The sequence below is a fragment of the Heterodontus francisci genome, chromosome 23 (assembly GCF_036365525.1).
Source record: "Heterodontus francisci isolate sHetFra1 chromosome 23, sHetFra1.hap1, whole genome shotgun sequence".
Taxonomy (NCBI): domain Eukaryota; kingdom Metazoa; phylum Chordata; class Chondrichthyes; order Heterodontiformes; family Heterodontidae; genus Heterodontus; species Heterodontus francisci.
The window spans coordinates 31,537,172-31,555,889 of NC_090393.1; the positions used below are offsets into that span (position 1 = coordinate 31,537,172).

The 18,718-nt window shown below is 41.8% G+C and overlaps 1 protein-coding gene across 1 annotated transcript in view; it reads right to left on the minus strand.

Annotated features, from left to right (window-relative positions):
- Nucleotides 1-17,515, minus strand: part of ift81 (intraflagellar transport 81 homolog) — a 118,936-nt gene extending 101,421 nt beyond the window's left edge. Inside the window, exons 1-5 of the mRNA XM_068054986.1 lie at nucleotides 17,442-17,515; nucleotides 8,363-8,517; nucleotides 5,764-5,864; nucleotides 2,630-2,810; nucleotides 2,297-2,386 (exon numbers count right to left, since the gene is read on the minus strand). Of these exons, the coding sequence (XP_067911087.1) occupies nucleotides 2,297-2,386; nucleotides 2,630-2,810; nucleotides 5,764-5,864; nucleotides 8,363-8,506 (516 nt within the window). The 5' untranslated portion in view covers nucleotides 8,507-8,517; nucleotides 17,442-17,515. The remainder of the gene's footprint in view (nucleotides 1-2,296; nucleotides 2,387-2,629; nucleotides 2,811-5,763; nucleotides 5,865-8,362; nucleotides 8,518-17,441) is intronic.
- Between the last annotated feature and the right edge of the window lie 1,203 nt (nucleotides 17,516-18,718).

Here is an 18,718-nt window from a genome sequence, read left to right on the forward strand (position 1 = left end):
GATGTTGGAAAAAGGGAAATCCACGCCACTTAGAGTGCTAGATCTTTGTGGGCAGCCTTCTTTAAGGTCAGTGGCAAGCGTCATTGCGTCGCTACTGACCATGAAATCTAAGTCTCTGTTTCTCTCTCCACTGATGTTGCCTGACCTGTTGAGCATTTCCAGCATTTTCATGTCTAGCAAGATGCTCGCCAAGGTATGCAAGGAGAATACTAGCTAAATTAAATGGGAAAATGGGTCTATTTGTGCTATTCTTTCTTAACTCCAAATCTGAAAAATGTGGAAACAGGTTGTCAAACTCACCAGATGTGACAATGACCAGTCGCAAAAGTAACATGGTATCAGGAGAAAATAAACTTACATAAGTGGCAGGAACTTTAACATTTAGAATATGTTTTGAATAAAAGATTTGACAGTGTAACAGATAAACCAACGGAACTGGAAAGGAAGACCGCCAGTGATCTGACCTTGGGTGGGAGTGGGGGGTGGGAAGAGGGATACTGGAGCCATAGATTGGTCTTGTGTGAATGTCTCCTATCATATATTCTCACTTGTACATGCTACTTGTCTTCGTTTAGGTCTCTGGAACAGGCGCAGAGATATATAGTACAGCAGGTAGCCATACTATTACAAACTACAGATCATTTATTACGGATTTAAAAATAGTTAACCTACAGTGGTAAAAGCATGACATAGGTTTGGGAGCAGTGTGCTAGGTAGTTCACTGTAACATTTGCTCCCACAAGTACAGACACTGCATGTACTTTGCCATTGTAAACAATTAAAAATTGGTTCCAATTACTTCATATAAGCGCTAGAAGGCACTTCATATCCACATTTTTTTTGATTGACTATAGTAAAAGTGATGGAACATAGGAGCAAGAGTAGGCCATTCACCCCATGGAGCCTGCTCCGCCATTCAATACGATCATGGCTGATCATCCACTTCAATGCTTTTTTCCCCACACTATCCCCATATCCCTTTATGTCATTGGTATTTAGAAATCTGTCAATCTCTACTTTAAACATACTCAATGACTGAGCTTCCACAGCCCTCTGGGGTAGAGAATTCCAAAGATTCACAACTCTCTGAATAAAGAAATTTCTCCTCATCTCTGCCCTAAGTGGCTTCCCCCTTATTTTGAAATTGTGTCCCCTGGTTCTAGACTCCCCAACCAAGGGGACACATCTTACCTGCATCAACCCAGTTTATCCCGTTAAAAATTTTTGTAGGTTTCAATGAGATCACCTCTCATTCTTCAAAACTCCAGAGAATATAGGCTCAGTTTCCCCAATCTCTCTTCATAGGACAGTCCTGCTATCCCATGAACAAGTCTGATGAACCTTCGTTGCACTCACTCTATGGCAATAATATCCTTCCTAAGGTAAGGGGACCAAAACTGCACACAGTACTCCAGGTGCAGTCTAACCAAGGTTCTTAACTGAAATGGCTGAATATACAGAAGAGAATTGCCTTCTCATTACAAATTGAAATATTTCACAAATATGGACACGCCCTATGCTTTGATAAAACATTTAATTTAGTCATTGTAAGATTCCCATCCTTATTTTCAAATTCCCTACATGACCTTGCCCCTCCTGTAATGTTCTCCAGCTCTACAACCCTCTGAGATCTCAGCATTCCTCCAATTCTGGCCTCTTGAACATCCCAATTTTCTTCGCTCCATCATTGTTGGCCATGCTTTCAGCCGCTTAGGCCCTAAGCTCTACAATTCCCTCCCTAAACCTCTCCATCTCTCTCTTCCCTCCTTTAAGGTGCTCACTAAAACCTAGTTCTTTGATCACTCATTTTGTCACCAGCTCTAATATGTCCTTATGTGGCTCAGTGTCAAATCCTGTTTGATAATCGCTCCTGTGAAGCACCTTGGGACGTTTTACTATGTTAAAGGTGCTATATAAGTGCAAATTGTCTTTATATCCTTCTTTCTTTTCTGTCATTCCACCCAAGGTACAGCTTATAGCTTCAATCAAGAGGAGTTGGCAAACCATGCGAAGATTAATCAATAACTGTAGCTAAGTTTCTCCACAGACTGACTTGAGAGATGCACTTTCACGAACAAGATGGACACAGCATCAGCTTACGTCATTACACTCTCAAAGTAATTTCATTAAAAGGATGATAAGGACAAAATGGCATATGTTTTCTAAATATTAATAAAATGATTTACATTTGAGGTTCTCAACTTAATTGCATTTAAGGCTCTTGCATGTAAAAGATTACCAAATGCCTTTGCAAAGTAAGTCTTTGTGCCTTTGCTGAAATTTATTTACTACTTACCCTTCTTATTTCAGCAGTTGAAAAACCAGAGTTCTTCAATTGTTCACATTCCCTGTGCAAGGTTTTGAACCCTTCCACCAATTCTTCATACTGCAAACAAAAACCAGAACAATTCTTTAAAACGTTTCTGCCAACTTTAGGGTTTCCTAGATTTAAACCAACTAGACTGTTCTGTTCATTCATACTTTGAAACTGTTCAAATCCAGTTAAGGTTCAGTATGTTTTATGTAATATAAATAAGCATCAGATCAAAGTAATGATTAAATTAAAGAAACATCCATGCTAAGAAATTTTAATCATTCACATTTTAAATTAAAGATGTAATTACTGAACCTGATGATAAGTGTCTGCCACCACATCATCCTGCAGAAAGTCAGCAGGGATCTCCACCTTGACAAGGAAGCGAGCCAGATATGCTCTTTTTTTAAGCTCATTGGTCCGCTGCAGAAGCCAGTGTAAAATGGGATGAATTATAGGCTTACTCCCAGTGACCAGACCCTGTCGAAAGGCACTCCTGGAGGGGTGGTCCACAAAAGCACAATCAGTTTTTCAATCATCTTAAAGCCTGATATCTAACTCAATCTCAATTATCTTAGTGCTTTCATGCTGCAACATTTACTTTAACAATTGAGGAAACTAATACCTTGACACAAAATTACAAGATAACAATATGCTAATTTATATTGTCACAAGAGTTTTTTTTAAATTGAAAGTTGGGAATTCTGTGTGTTTTTGAAAGCTGGGAAAAGGGATTTTCTGTGAACGCTGAATGCTGACACGATGTCAGACTGCAAGACCTGTTTCCAAGCAACCAGGAAGATTTATGACTGTCTTGTGACTTGACGGTGGAAAAAGTTTAGTTTCATTTTTGGGTTGAGTTCAGTTGCTGCTAGAGCCCGGCAGGAAGACAGTGCAGAAGCTCTTTCTCTTGAAAATAATTCCTGCATCAAGTGAAATTCTAATTTCTTCATGAAATTAAAAGAACTTTGAAGGATTTGCAAATCAAATGTATGGGAGCTAAACCCTTGTTGCTGTGTCTGCCTGGAGAGAGGAAGCCTTGTATTTTGGGTGTGGCAGATTACTATTGCCTCAGATCTATAAAGAATCTTTGCATTAAGCTGTGAATTTCTGCATCACGCCACCTCCTGTGTTTGAATAAGTCCTGAATTGGCAGAAGTCTTGCATTTTTTTTTAAAAGGGGCTTTTGCATTGAGTGTGAGAACTGACACCTGTTGCAGCACCCCTGATGGAAGAACTTGTGTGACGCCTGCTGCAGATGAATTGCCTTGAATGCCTACCTATCACAGAATGCTCATTAATCCCGCCTGGAGAGATTTCAAGTGGCATCTGACTATTCGACTCTGGGACACCTCAACAATCCGGAAATATCCTACCAGACCGTGACAACCAATCATTTTATTATTCCTAAGAAACAGTTGTAATTCAAACTTTTAAAACCAGTTAACAATTGGTTTTTGAATATGTGTGTGTGTGTGTGTGTGTGTGTGCGCGTGAGGGTTAGGAAGAATAAGTTATAAAATCTTTTCATAAATATGGATTTATCTCATTATTGTTTAAAAACTTGGTTTATTAATAAACAGTTAATCTTGTTGCTGTTTAAAGAAATCTGGTTTGGTGTGCTTTATTCCGGGGAACAAATAGTGTGCTTAATGTGGCTATTTTCTGTTAGTGGGAAACTTTACTAATATGCTGTGGAGTAGTGGGACTGAATTAACAGTGCATTGCTCCCTCCTTGGTCGTAACAATATCTTTGTTTTCAATAAATTTTAAGAGTTTATTTGCATCCTCATTAGTTACTGTGAATAATCATAATAGAATTTTTCCTATATTCATATTCATTCCTATTTTCAGAATAAAGCAATATTTTGCTTGACCTTTCCTGCAAAAAATTGACTAATTTTTAATATAGTGCACAGTCCCTTCAAAGTACATTACAGATTATGAAGATTTATTTTTTTAAGTTTGTTTTTAAATATAATAGATGTAGAACTTAACTGCAAGAATGAAACCATTTTCAACATATTTTCTGAAAATCCCTAGTTTGACAAAGTGATGAGACATAGGCTTGTGCCTGCAATTCCCCACACGGTGAATGCTTTATACCAGCCCAGGTATCAAGTGGAAGAGGCAAGTGGAGATTATAGCATGGACTTTGTAGTGCCTCCCATACAGCTGGCATGAACTGAAAAACTGCGTGCATGTTGCCTGCGATTTTCTGTCTAAAGATTTCAATGGCCAGATGCCATCGGCACGTTCTTGATATTTTTCAAGTGTGTGCCTAAGGCCTAAACAGATTGCAAAATTTATCCTTATGTGCTTCCCAATAGATAGGGAAAAAAAGAGACAAAATAAAATAACCTAGGAGGCTATTGTATACAAATTAAGTATTAGTTGCAGAGTTAGTCAGTTGACTAACTTCTCAGTAGACAACTAGTACATGATAAATGATGAACAGAGCATCTGAACAGGGGATAATATATCTGAAATTGGGATCTGAAAAAAAGACAAAAGTGGTTTTAACATACTACTGGTTTGATTTTCATTTTTTCCTTAACAAGATATCTTCCAAAGTTGACCACACAGCCAGGAGTTTACCAAATAAATGACAGCAATACCTCGATGACTAGCTCCTATTGCTGAATACATGTAAAATTATGTAATATATAGCCTTAAACAGTCCAGGAGATATCCTACTGCAGAAGTGAATGAAAGAGGCATGAAAACAAGTAACAAAAACAAGAAATGCTGGATTCACTCAGCAGGTCTGGCAGCATCTGTGGAAAGAGAAGCAGAGTTAACGTTTCGGGTCAGTGACCCTTCTTCGGAACTGACAAATATTAGAAAAGTCACAGATTATAAACAAGTGAGGTGGGGGTTGGGCAAGAGATAACAAAGGAGAAGGTGCAGATTGGACCAGGCCACATAGCTGACCAAAAGGTCACGGAGCAAAGGCAAACAATATGTTAATGGTGTGTTGAAAGACAAAGCATTAGTACAGATTAGGTGTGAATATACTGAATATTGAACATCAGCAAGTGCAAACCTGAAGAAAAACAACCTGAAAAAAACAGTGGGTAAGCAAACTGAACAAACTCAGATGAAATGAAATAAATGCAAAAAAAGATTGTAAAAAATGTAAAAAGGAATGCAAAAAAAAGGAAGAAAAAATAACTAAAAATGACTAAAAATGAAAGTGAAGTGGGGGGCTGTCATGCTCTGAAATTATTGAACTCAATGTTCAGTCCGGCAGGCTGTAGTGTGCCTAATCGGTAGATGAGATGCTGTTCCTCGAGCTTGCGTTGATGTTCACTGGAACACTGCAGCAATCAACTTGCCTGATCTCTCAGTCAGGAAACAGTGCAGATAGAAGTGAAAAATCTAAAGAGAAAAGTGGTAAAATAAATGTTCTTCTACAATCCCCAGGTAAAAGATAAAATGTTACATACATATCGGAAGCTGTAGGTGGCTTGTATTTCAGAATTCCCAGAAGGCTAAACATTCGCTTTGCTGTTTGATCTGGTGCTTCTTCTCGTATGTCAATATTATGCTACCAGAAAAGACAAGAATATTGCTAATGTTATTACATATTAAATCCAATACATGCAGCATATGTTTAATTGAAAACTCATTGTAAGGAGGAGGGAAAGGTTGAGAAGCAGGAGGGAGTATGCGATGGGTTTCTATGATTCTTTTTATGATTCTTCATGTTGTGAAAATAATATGAAAGCCATATTATTACTCCCTCAGTTGGTAAATGTATAACTGACCTAAACTGACCAGAAAATCCAAATTTGATCCCTGGCTCAGTGAGTTAATTGATTTTGTCAGAGGTGCTATAACTGGCTACGGACGGACTAGGGTAGTGGGGGGGGGAAGCATCAGCTAAAGCTCCCATTCATGATTGTTATCTAGTGAAAACTGCTGGAATGTATGCATGTTGACATTAGTACTGGCTTAGCTGTCAGGTCCCCACAGTTGAATAACCTAACTGTCTAGCCTCACACATGAATGTGAGGATTGGAGGGCCAATCAATATCACGGAATTGAAGTCAATATTTACAGCAGTGAGGAGAAACAAAAAAACACTATGTAAAACAATTTTCACAACACACAGATTTCAGTCTAAGCCACTACTACTGTGTAATGGACCACTTTCTGTGTAATGGATAATTGGGAACTCTGCACAAATAAAAACTACAAGTCTACGTAATAGATTTGTTAGAAAAATTCAAGTCCAGCGGATTAAAGGGACAGTGGCAGCATGGATACAAAATTGGCTAAGGGACAGAAAGTAGTGAGCAGATGTGAATGGTTGTTTTCGAGAGTGGAGGAGGGAAATATACATTGGTGTTTCCTAGCGGTCGTTTTTAAAACCAATGCTCTTGTTGATGTATATTAATGGTAGTCAAGAAGGCATACGGCATGCTTGCCTTCATCGGTCGGGGCATAGAGTATAAAAATTGGCAAGTCATGTTGCAGCTGTACAGAACTTTAGTTAGGCCACACTTGGAATATTGCATGCAATTCTGGTCGCCACACTACCAGAAGGACGTGGAGGCTTTGGAGAGGGTACATAAGAGGTTTACCAGGATGTTGCCTGGTCTGGAGGGCATTAGCTAGGAGGAGAGGTTGGATAAACTCGGATTATTTTCACTGGAATGACAGAGGTGGAGGGGCGACATGATAGAGGTTTACAAAGTTATGAGCGGCATGGACAGAGTGGATAGTCAGAAGCTTTTTCCCAGGGTGGAAGAGTCAGTTACTAGGGGACATAGGTTTAAGGTGAGAGGGGCAAAGTTTACAGGGGATGTGCGAGGCAAGTTCTTTACACAGAGGGTGGTGAGTGCCGGGAACTTGCTGCCGGGGATGGTGGTGGAAGCAGGTACGATAGCGACGTTTAAGAGGCATCTTGACAAATACATGAATAGGATGGGAATAGAGGGATACGGTCCCCGGAAGTGCAGAAGGTTTTAGTTTAGGCAGGCATCTAGATCGGCGCAGGCTTGGAAGGCCGAATGGCCTGTTCCTGTGCTGTACTGTTCTTTGACCCGGACCTGGGTATAAAAGGGATCATTTCAAAATTAGATGGTATGAGACTCGAAAATGTAATAAACTATAAGGTGAATAACAACAGACTTCAGGAGGACATAAACAGATTGGTGAAATGGGCAGACACATGGTAGACAACATTTAAGCGGAGAAGTGTGAAGTGACACATTTTGGTAGAAAGAATGAAAAGCAATATTAATTAAATTTACAATTTTGAAGGGGATGCAGGAACAGAGACACCAGGGGGTGTATGTACACAAATCTTTGAAGGTAGCAGGACAAGTTGAGAAAGCTGTTTAAAAAAAAGGTTAGAGGATCCTTGGCTTTATTAAAACAGGAAAAGAGTACAAATGCAAGGAAGTCATGCTAAACCTTGACAAAACACTAGTTAGACCTCAACTGGAATACTGGGTTCAATTCTGGTCACACTTTAGGAAGGATGTCAAGGCCTTGGAGAGGGCACAGAAGAGATTTACTAGAATTGTATCAGGGATGAGGGACTTCAGTTATATGGAAAGACTGGAAAAACTGAGGTTGTTCTCCTTAGAGTGGAGGAGGATAAGAGGAAATGTAATAGAGGTGTCAATATCATGAATGGTTTTGATAGAGTAAATAAGGAGAAACTGTTTCCAGTGGCTGTCGGGTCCGTAACCAGAGGAGTCAGGTTTAAAGGTACTTGGCAAAAGAACCAGAGGTGACTTGGGGAAACTTTTTTTTAACAAACTGCATTGTTGTGATTTGGAATGTATTGCCTGAAGGAGAGTTGCAAGCAGATTCAATAGTAACATTCAAAATTTACAGGGCTATAGGGAAAGAGCAGGTGAGTGGGATTAATTGGGCAGCTCTAACAAAGAGCACTTTGCACAGGCACAATGGGCCGAATAGCCCTCTTCTGTGCTATATCATTCTATGATTCCTTTTTCATAATTTTACACAAATAAACTAGATATTTAGGAATTAAAATATTAAGATTACATACAGCAGCATATTACAAACCTTTGGATCAATCTCAGCCAAAACCTCATTGAGCACCTGTAACAACTGCAGTGGCTCCAATGAGTCAAAAGTGATTAGGTTGAAAGTTTTCTTGAAGGGCTCCTTATTGAGCTGCTCTACAATGAACTTGATCTGTTCGCTCATTTTAATTTGTTCTGAAAGAAAACAAAGCCATGTAATCTACACATGGTACTACATATTCTACTTTCAAAGTGGCTTTTAGAAAACTTCATATAATACAGCAAACTGTGAGGAAGAATGCATGAGATTTCAGGACTAGAGTTAGCTAATGAACTAATAGGCAGCAGATACAGTAAATAATATATTTTAGGGGAGAAATAGTGAAATGAAATATACCCTAACAGTGAAGGAAGAGGGATTGAGAGGTGCTGATATGTAGATTTGTAAAGGTACACATGCATGCAGAAAAGACCATTAGAAAAGGAAATAGGATTCTGGATCTTATACCCACTGAACATAAAAGCCAGGAAATTATATTGAATTTGTGCAAAACATTGATTGGGCCACATTTGGGAAATGCATGCTATTTGGGCACTCCATTGTAGGAAAATATTAAGAGCTATGGCAAGGGTATAATGGCAATTAGCTGGCATGATATCAAAAAATTATGAAGAAAAATTTCAGCTTTGTTCCGTTTGAATAGAGAAAGTAAAATGCAAAGTTCTCAAAAGGTGAACGATGAAACCTTGTTTCCATTGGTTGGTGCATTGGTAACAAGGCAACATAAACTTTTTTTTATTCATTCATGGGATGTGAGCGTCTTTGGCTAGGCCTGCATTTCTTGCCCATCCCTAATTGCCCTTGAGAAGGTGGTGAGTTTCCTTCTTGAACCACTGCAGTCCATGTGGGGTAGGTACATCCACAGTGCTGTCAGGGAGTGCCAGGATTTTGACCCAGCGACAGAGAAGTAATGACAATATAGTTCCAAGACACGATGGTGTGTGGCTTGGAGGGGACCTTGCAAGTGGTGGTGTTGACATGCATCTGCTGCCCTTGTCCTTCAAGATGGTAGCGGTCGTGGGTTTGGAAGGTGCTGTCTAAGGTGCCTTGGTGCATTACTACAGTGCATCTTTCAGACGGTACACACTGCTGCCACTGTGCGTCGGTGGTGGAGGGAGTGAATGTTTGTGGATGGGGTGCCAATCAAGTGGGCTGCTTTGTCCTGGATGGTGTCAAGCTTCTTGAGTGTTGTTAGTGAGCACCCATCCAGGCAAGTGGAGAGTATTCCATCACATTCCTGACTTGTACCTTGTAGATGGTGGACAGGTTTTGAGGAGATAGTTGCTCGCAGCAGAATTCCTAGCCTCTGACCTGCACTTGTAGCCACAGTATATATATATATATATATATATATATATATAGCTTCTCCAGTTCAGTTTCTGGTCAATGGTAACCCCCAGGATGCTGATAGTGCGGAAATCAGCGATCATAATGCCAGTGAATGTCAAGGGGAGATGTTTAGATTCTCTCTTGTTGGAAATGGTCATTGCCTGACACTTGTGTGGCACAAATGTTACTTGTCATTTATCAGCCCAAGCCTGGATATTGTCCAGGTCTTGCTGCATTTCTACATGGACTGCTTCAGTATCTGAGGAGTCACAAATGGTGAATATTGTGCAATCATCAGTGAACATCCTCACTTCTGACCTTATGACTGAAGGAAGGTGTAGCAGCTGAAGATGGTTGGGCCTAGGACACTACCCTGAGGAACTCCTGCAGTGATAGCCTGGAGCTGAGATGACTGACCTCCAACAACTACAACCATCTTACTTTGTGCTAGGTACGACCCCAACCAGAGGAGAGTTTTCCCCCGATTCCCATTGATTCCAGTTTTGCTAGAGTTCCTTGATTCCATATTGGGTCAAATGCTGCCTTGATGTCAAGGGCAGTCACACTCCCCTCACCTCTTGAGTTCAGCTCTTTTGTCCATGCTTGAACCAAGGCTGTAATGAGGTCAGGAGCTGACTGACCCTGGCGGAACCCAAACTGAGAATCACTGAGCAGGTTATTGCTAAGCAGGTGCCGCTTGATAGCACTGTCGACGACACCTTCCATCACTTTATTGATGGATCGAGAGGAGACTGATGGGGCGGTAATTGGCCAGGTTGGAGTTGTCTTGCTTTTTGTATACAGACATACCTGGGCAATTTTTCATATTGCTGGGTAGATGCCAGTGTTGTAGCTGTGCGGCACGTTTTGGAGCACAGGTCTTCAGTACTATTGCCAGAATGTTGTCAAGGCCCATAGTCTTTGCAGTATCCAGTTCCTTCAATCGTTTCTTGATATCACACAAAGTGAACTGAATTGGCTGAAGACTGGCATCTGTGCTGCTGGGGATTTCAGGAGGACGCTGAGCTGGATCATCCACTTGCACATCTGGCTGAAGATTGTTGCAAATGCTTCAGCCGTATTTTTGGCACCGATGTGCTGGGTTTCCCCATCATTGAGGATGGGGATATTTGTGGAGCCACTTCCTCCAGTTGTTTAATTGTCCAACACCATTCATGGCTGTATATGGCAGGATTGCAGAGCTTAGATCTGATCTATTGGTTGTGGGATCGCTTAGCTTGGTTTATCGCATGCTGCTTATGCTGTTTGGCACATAAGTCGTCCTGGGTTGTAGCTTCACCAGCTGACACCTCATTTTGAGGTATGCCTGGTGCTTCTCCTGGCATGCCTTCCTGCACTCTTGCTTGAACCAGGGTTGATCTCCCGGCTTGATGGTAATGGTAGAGTGGGGGTTATGCCGGGCCATGAGGTTACAGATTGTGGTCGAGTACAATTCTACTGCTGCTCATGGATGCCCAGTTTTGCAATGCTAGATATGTTCGAAATCTATCCCATTTACCATGGTGGTAGTGCCACACAACACAATGGAGGGATCCTCAATGTGAAGACGGAACTTTGTCTACACAAGGACTGTGCGATGGTCACTCCTACCAATACTGTCATGGACAGATGCATCTGCGGCAGGCAAATTGGTGAGGACAAGGTCAAGTATGTTTTTCCCTCTTGTTCCCTCACCACCTGCCTCATACCCAGTCTAGCAGTCCTTTAGGACTTGGCCAGCAGTGGTGCCCTACCCAGAGTACATTCTGAACCCTTGCCACCCTCAGTACTTACTCCAATTGGTGTTCAACATGGAGCGGTACTCATTCATCAGTAGAGGAGGGTGGTAGATGGTAATCAGCAGGAGGTTTCCTTGTCCATGTTTGGCCTGATGCCAAGAGACTTCATGGGGTCCGGAGTCAATGTTGAGGACTCCCAGGGCAACCCCCTCAACTGTATACCACTGTGCTGCAGCCTCTGCTGGGTCTGTCCTGCTGGTGGAACAGGACATACCCAGGGATGGTGATGGTGGTGTCTAGGACACGCAAGGTATGATTCCGTGAGCATGACTATTGTTACGACAGAGGCGGGAGCAATGCACCGTCAATTCAGCCCCATCACTCCACAGGTCGCAGCATATTATTAAAGTTTCCCCACCCAACCGGAAAAACAGCCAAACTAAACACTCTAGTAACCCCCAGAATAACAGACCAAACCAGGTATCTTTAGACAACAAATTAACTTTATTAAAAAAAAATCTTAAACACTGTTAAGATAAACCCATACCTCAAGACCTTATAACTTCCTATTTTAATCTAACTTCCCCATTCACACACATACATTCAAAAATTGAGGTTAACCAGTTTCTTTTAAAAAAGAATGTTTTAAAAATCAGCTGTTTCTTAAGAATAAATAAATAAGTCTTTGTGGGTTACGTTCCCGATGGATGAGGTATTCTAATGTGAAAATAATCAAATGCTACTCGAAGTCTCCACGCTGATTTGATGAAATAGTCTCTTCAGTAGATAGGCATTCAAAACACTTCGGCTGCAGCAGGCATCAAAACTACCACTGAATTCCAGAAAATACAACCAGTCAAGAGAGATTCAATCTTGAAGCAAATACTTCCTAGCTTGGATGTAAAGAACAGGAGTTTTGTTACCTTCAGCAATACAAATGGCCTCTTCAAAATAAAGGCTTTTTTTTCCTTAGGCAACCCAGCCTGTAGCGCCTTGTAGAATTTCTGCTTAGAGAGAACAGACAGCTCTTCTTCAGTAACCCGCCTCGCTGGTGAGTCTCTCAAAACTAACTGGTTCAGACTGGTTTTTGCCAGTTTTACATACAGTCAAATCAAAACATTATACCATGTCACCTCTCTCTCCTGCTGTCGTCCAGATAATAAGTGCAGCTGGCAGACTGTGCCTCAGAAATCCAGAAACTTCTCTCTCTATCTTAAATGTGCAATGTTTTTAAAAGAGTCTGAAAGGCACACTGTTTTAATGCAAGGAGATAAAAGATACGGTTCCGTGACACTATGTCAGGCTGTTGCTTGACTAGTTTGTGGGGCAGCTCTCCCAACTTTGGCACAAGCCCCCAGATGTTAGCAAGGAGGGCCTTGCAGGGTCGACAGGGCTGGGTTTGCCGTTGTTATTTCCGGTCCTAGATCAATGCTGGGTGGTCCATCCGGTTTCATTTCTTATCGACTTTGTAGCGGTTAGATACAATTTACTGGGCCATATCAGAAGGCAGTTAGAAGTCAATCATATTGCTGTGGTGTCACATGTGGGCCAGACCAGGTAAGGGCAGCAGATTTCCTTCCTGTCATGCAGGCCCACCTGCCAAGAATGAGGCACATAATTTCGCCACACGGACATTAAGCTTAAAATTGTACTGGGAAGAAAAGAGGGCCTATCACAAGGAATTGCCAGGCCCCTTGCCGGAAAGACCTTGTTTGCATACTAGCAGACAGTGTTGGAATAAAAGAACCAGTCCCTGCTTCCCCAAGACACAGAAGGCATGGTCAGACCAGTTTAGTCACATGACTAACTAGCTGTTGGGATTTTTTTGAATTTGAACTTGCCACAGAGAATTTGAACTCACAAAGCGGTTTGCTCCTGGACTGAAAAGACCTCTCTCCTGTCTGTTCTCATCTCACTCTCACCAGCTTCAGAAACCATTGAAGACACATGAACACCAAGAGAGAAAAGTCTCCTACAGTGACCAAGCTTTAAGAATAATACTGGGCCCCAACGAAAAGCAAGCCTACCTACAATCAAGGTCTCTACAGCAAGCTCGAAGCACAATTTTAAAAAACCCTCCAGAGATTGCCCATAACCTCTCCACTATTTTTTCTTCTGCTCTTTTCTCTCTCTATTTGCATGTGCGTATCGCGTATGCATGCTAGCGTGGGGCATTAACCTAATTAGAGTTTAAGTTTTAAAAAATTTCTCTTTTCTTCTTTAAACCTAAGAAGGCCTGTTTACGCTCATTTCTTTGCCTTATAATTGGAAAGCAGTGATCAAGAATTCGCCAAGGGGGAGCTCAAAAAAGTGTGTTTAAAACATAAACCCTGTTACAATAAGACCAGATGAAGGCAAAAAGAGACCCTTAGAGACATTTCTCACCTGGTTGCAACAGAAATTTGGGTGCTAACGTCTGGAATTTTACCCACAGACAAACGAGAGAAATTGGAAGTGGGAAGCCAAATTGTTCCCAATCAAAAAAAGGAGCAAGATAAATACAAGTTTTTTTGTGGTTGTGTATGATTGAATACTAACATGTCTGCAACTGAAGCGAGTAGCTCTCCAAGCCAGGGTGAAGTAACTTGGGATAAGTTAAAAGCACTGTCTATGGAGGAGCTGAGAAAAATGGCTGAGCAGTGTGGGATCACTGTACGTGGCAAGGCTAGGAAGTCTGAACTCCTAAGACTAGTGGCCAACTATTTTTCCCTTGAATCGGAAGAGGCAGAAACAGGGTTAGAAGCAGACTCCGACAGTACTGTTAGCAAAGAGACAATTATAACAGAGGAAACTTGAATTTGAGGAAAGAGAGAGGGAGAAAAAGAGAGCCTTCCAAAAGGAACATGAAGAGAAAGAGCCTTCCAAAAGGAACGTGAAGAAAATGAAAGGCAAGAGAGAGAGAGAGAAAGACAGGTGAAGGAACAAGAGAGAGGACAGAGAGAAAGACAGGGGAAGGAGTGAGAGACAGAGAAAGAATATTCAAGAAAGAATGCGAAGATAGTTGAAGCAGCCTGAGTTAACTAGGGGGCAACAGAGTAACCCCAGTGAAAGCATGGCCAATATAGAGAAGCAGAATTCAGGGCTGGGTACAAAGCTAAAACTCGCTCAATTAATTCCAAAATTCAAAGAGTAAGATGTGGAAGCGTTTTTTGTGTCTTTTGAGAAACTGGCAAGGCAGCTAAAAGGGCCAGCTGAGACCTGGGTCTCTTTTACTACAAAGCAAACTAACCAGAAAAGCCCATTGTTGCCAGATGAGAGTTCATCAAATTATAAACTGACCAAAAATGCTATCCTCGGGGCATATACCCAAAGTTTAATGCCAAATGTTTAGAACCCTCAAAAAGCAAGCTAATCAAACTTATCTGGACTTTGAAAGAAGTAAGCAGTTGGCATTTGACCAGTGGCTGAGGGATCTTACAATACAGCTCAGCTAAGACACTCTGAGAGAAGTAATCCTATTAGAGGAATTCAAAAACTCTCTCCCACTCTCAATAAAGACCCATGTAGAGCAGTCACGGGTTCAGGGAGCCTGGCAAGCGGCCGTTCTGGCCAATGAGTTTGCTTTAATTTATAAGTCGGTTTCCCAGGGGAGAACCTTTCCTAACCACCCCCACAAATCTGAAAAGGACAAAGGGTGGGAAGAAGATCTCCACCCAGGCAGTCCTGGGAGAGAAAGGAAAGCAAGAGACACAGGGGCCCTCCTCCAGCCAAAAAGGAAGGTGCTATGAGCAAGAGTGAGACCCGGAAGCCCTGCGTTTTCATTGTAATAAGGCAGGGCATTTAAAGGCTGACTGCTGGAAACTAAAAGGACAACCGGTAGGATTATTCAGGGCAGACCCGCTCAGTGAAGACAGGACCCTAATGGAAAGCACAGCAGAACAAGCTGTGGCTTTAATTACAGAAAGAGTGCTACCCAGGAAGCTTACTATGGCCAGTGCAGGAAAATTTAATAGGATTCCTGAAGGTTATCAGAGTTTTGTGTCTAAAGGGAAAGTAACCCCATACCCCTCGAGTGGGGCAAGCAAGCCCATAGTGATTCTATGTCTGTATTCACTGTATAACTGTATTTCTATTTATTGGATACTTCCTTCAAAATCAGTTTTTCTAATGTAGTCTATTATGCAAATGCACAAGGTGTGTTTCAAAGTGAAAATATCTATTTTTACTCATTTTTTTCCCAAAATATACTTTATTCATAAAATTTATAAAGGTACATTTTGGTACAATTCAGCTATGGCAGTTCACATAGTGCAAATCAGATCAATTAGGTTAAATACAGTGTTTGGTACTTTTAAGGTGCCTCACTCCAATGCAGATTGCAACTACATTTATATTACAAGAAACATTTCCCAATACATCCAGCCCGAGGGTTTGAGAGATGGCGGGATGGCCCGAAACCGTGGCCTTTCCCCCACTGAACCGTTGAGATGTCTACCCCACACTTCAGTGCATCCTTCGACTCATAGTCCTGGACCTTGGAATGTACTAGTCTGTAACACTTGGTCATGCACAGCTCCTTGAACTGGAAGACCAATAGAATGTCTTGCACTGAATTGATGGTCTTCCAGAAGTAGTTGATGCTCGTCTCGGTGTACGTCCCTGGGAACGGTCCGTAGAGCAAAGCAAAGCTCTGCGTTACGGAGCTGCTCAGGATGAACCTTGACAAAATTACTGCATCTCTTTCCAGACGTCCTTTACAAATGCACATTCCAGAAGATGGCATACAGTCTCTTCCTGCTGCAGCCAGCTCGAGGACAGCAGGCAGTGGCACGGAGATGCTGGGTGCCCATGAAGGATCTGACGGGGACAGCCCTTATCATCATCAGCCGAGCTATATTTTGGTGCTTGTTTGAAAGTTCTAGCAATGAGGCATTTTGCTAGATGACTTTGAATCTGCTTAGGGAACCATCCAACACAATCCACCATCTCCTCTTCCTGAAGGGCCTCAACAATGTTAGGTGCAGTGATTTTAAACCACACCTGAGCTGCTCTTCTGCTGTTTGAGGTCCCCTTACAACAGTGCTCCACTTTTACCTTCTTTGGCCTCCTTGTCTCAGGAGACATTGGGTAAGCGCCTGGAGGTGGTCAGTGGTTTGTGGAGCAGGAGACTTTTACCTTACACAGTTCTTTTGGGCCTCCTTATCTCGAGAGACAATGGATACGCGCCTGGAGGTGGTCAGTGGTTTGTGAAGCAGCGCCTGGAGTGGCTATAAAGGCCAATTCTGGAGTGACAGGCTCTTCCACAGGTGCTGCAGAGAAATTTGTTTGTTGGGGCTGTTGCACAGTTGGCTCTCCCCTTGCGCCTCTGTCTTTTTTTTTACACAGTACGTATTACTGTATTAAGGAGCTCCCTGCAATTTTCAAGATGTCACTAAAAGTCAAGTTTCTTGTTCATATTGAAATAGTGACTAATTTGAATGTAACCGATTCATGTCAGTCTGATGAAAAGCTTCACAGCCAATTTAAGTGCAAATTAGAATATTTACAGGTGGTGGCAGCGGAGCGTCACTAAGGACGTTAATTGTCAACAGTGGAAAATACTCCCTTCCTTGAATAGGGTGATTATAAAATGACGGCTTTTATCATTAGTTTAGCTCAATAATTAAGATTTAAGAATTTTAATTTTACCCTAGAATCAAATTTGGGTCAAAAATAAGCCTGGTTAAATGTCTATCCGGAGGCTCAGCAATCTTGAGTGGGAAGGCGTGGGCCTGAAGAAATGCAGCTTTTGAGGATTTGAATCAGAACTTTCAACTAGTTAGTCGAGCCTCTGGATGCTTTTGCAAGACCGCGTCAGGACAGGCGAGGCCGCCGCTCCTTCGCGGCGGTAACGGTAAAAAAAACTAAAGCACAATCAGATGTTTGCCGCGCGCTTGAGGCCTCCATTATGGGCGACCAACCTAACTACACGGAAACAGCGCCAGCGTTAAAACATTCAAGCGGAAGCCGCTGGGAAGTTAAATAAAAAGAAAAAATAATCAGCAACTTACGCGAGATTTTAAAAACAGGGAAATGTAAAACTGTTGGAAACAAAGCTGCCTCGAAACCGACCACCAGCCGGGCAGTTGCTAACCGGAAGTATTTTTACAAAGACCGGAAGCGGTTAGTAACCAGGCAACGGGAGAAGCTGCACGGAAGGGGCTTCATTTGCACTAAAATAAAAGCAAAATACTGCGGATGCTGGAAATCTGAAACAAAAACAAGAAATGCTGGAACCACTCAGCAGGTCTGGCAGCATCTGTGGAAAGAGAAGCAGAGTTAACGTTTCGGGTCAGTGACCCTTCTTCGGAACATGTGCTAGTACTGCGCCACCTAGTGGTTGCGTTGTCAGCCAACGCAGCCGATCCTCTAATTCACTTAGTACCCAAACTCTGTCTTGAATTTACTCAAGGGCTGAGCAACCACAGCTCTCTGGGGTAGAGAATTCCAAAGATTCAGAACCCTTTGAGTGAAGATATTTCTCTTCATCTCAGTTCTAAATGGCCACGCCTTATTCTGAAATTGTGGCCCCCTGTTCTAGATTCCTTGATTGGCGAAATATTTTCTCAGCGTCTATCCTGTCAAGCTCCTTAAGAATTTTATATGTTTCAATTAGATCACCTCTCATTCTTCTGAACTCCAGGGAATATAAGCGGAATCTACTCAATCTCTCCTCATAAGAAAGTCCCCTCATCCCAGGAATCAGTATAGTGAGCGACCGTTGCATTCCCTCTAGGCAAGTATGTCTTTCCTTAGGTAAGAAGACCAAAACTGTACATAATGCTCCAGGTGTGGCTTCACCAATGCCCTGTATAATTGTAGTAAGACCTCTTTACCCTTATACTCCAATCCCTCTGTGGCAACCGATAACGCATCATTTGCCTCCTTAATTGCTTTCTGTACCTGCATGTTAACTTTTTGTAATTCATGTACAAGGATGTCAAGGGCCCTCTGAATGTAAACATTTCCCATTCAAAAAATATTCTGCTTTTTAATTTTTACTACCAAAGTAGATAAATGCACACTTTGTCACACCGTATTCCATCTGCCATGTTCGTGGCCACTCACCCCAGCTGTCTATATACCTCTGCAGATGTTTTGCGTCCTAACTGTTTTGTTATGATCCAGTTAGGGACCATTAACTTTTAAAAAGAGAAAGTCAAATTCCCAGTTACTACTGAAAGGATTATGCCACAAGATTTCACGTGTTAAACAAAACTTGACAGTACAAGAGTTAAACAAAGCAAAACACTAACAACACTCCAATTTGTAAACACATATTTTAAAC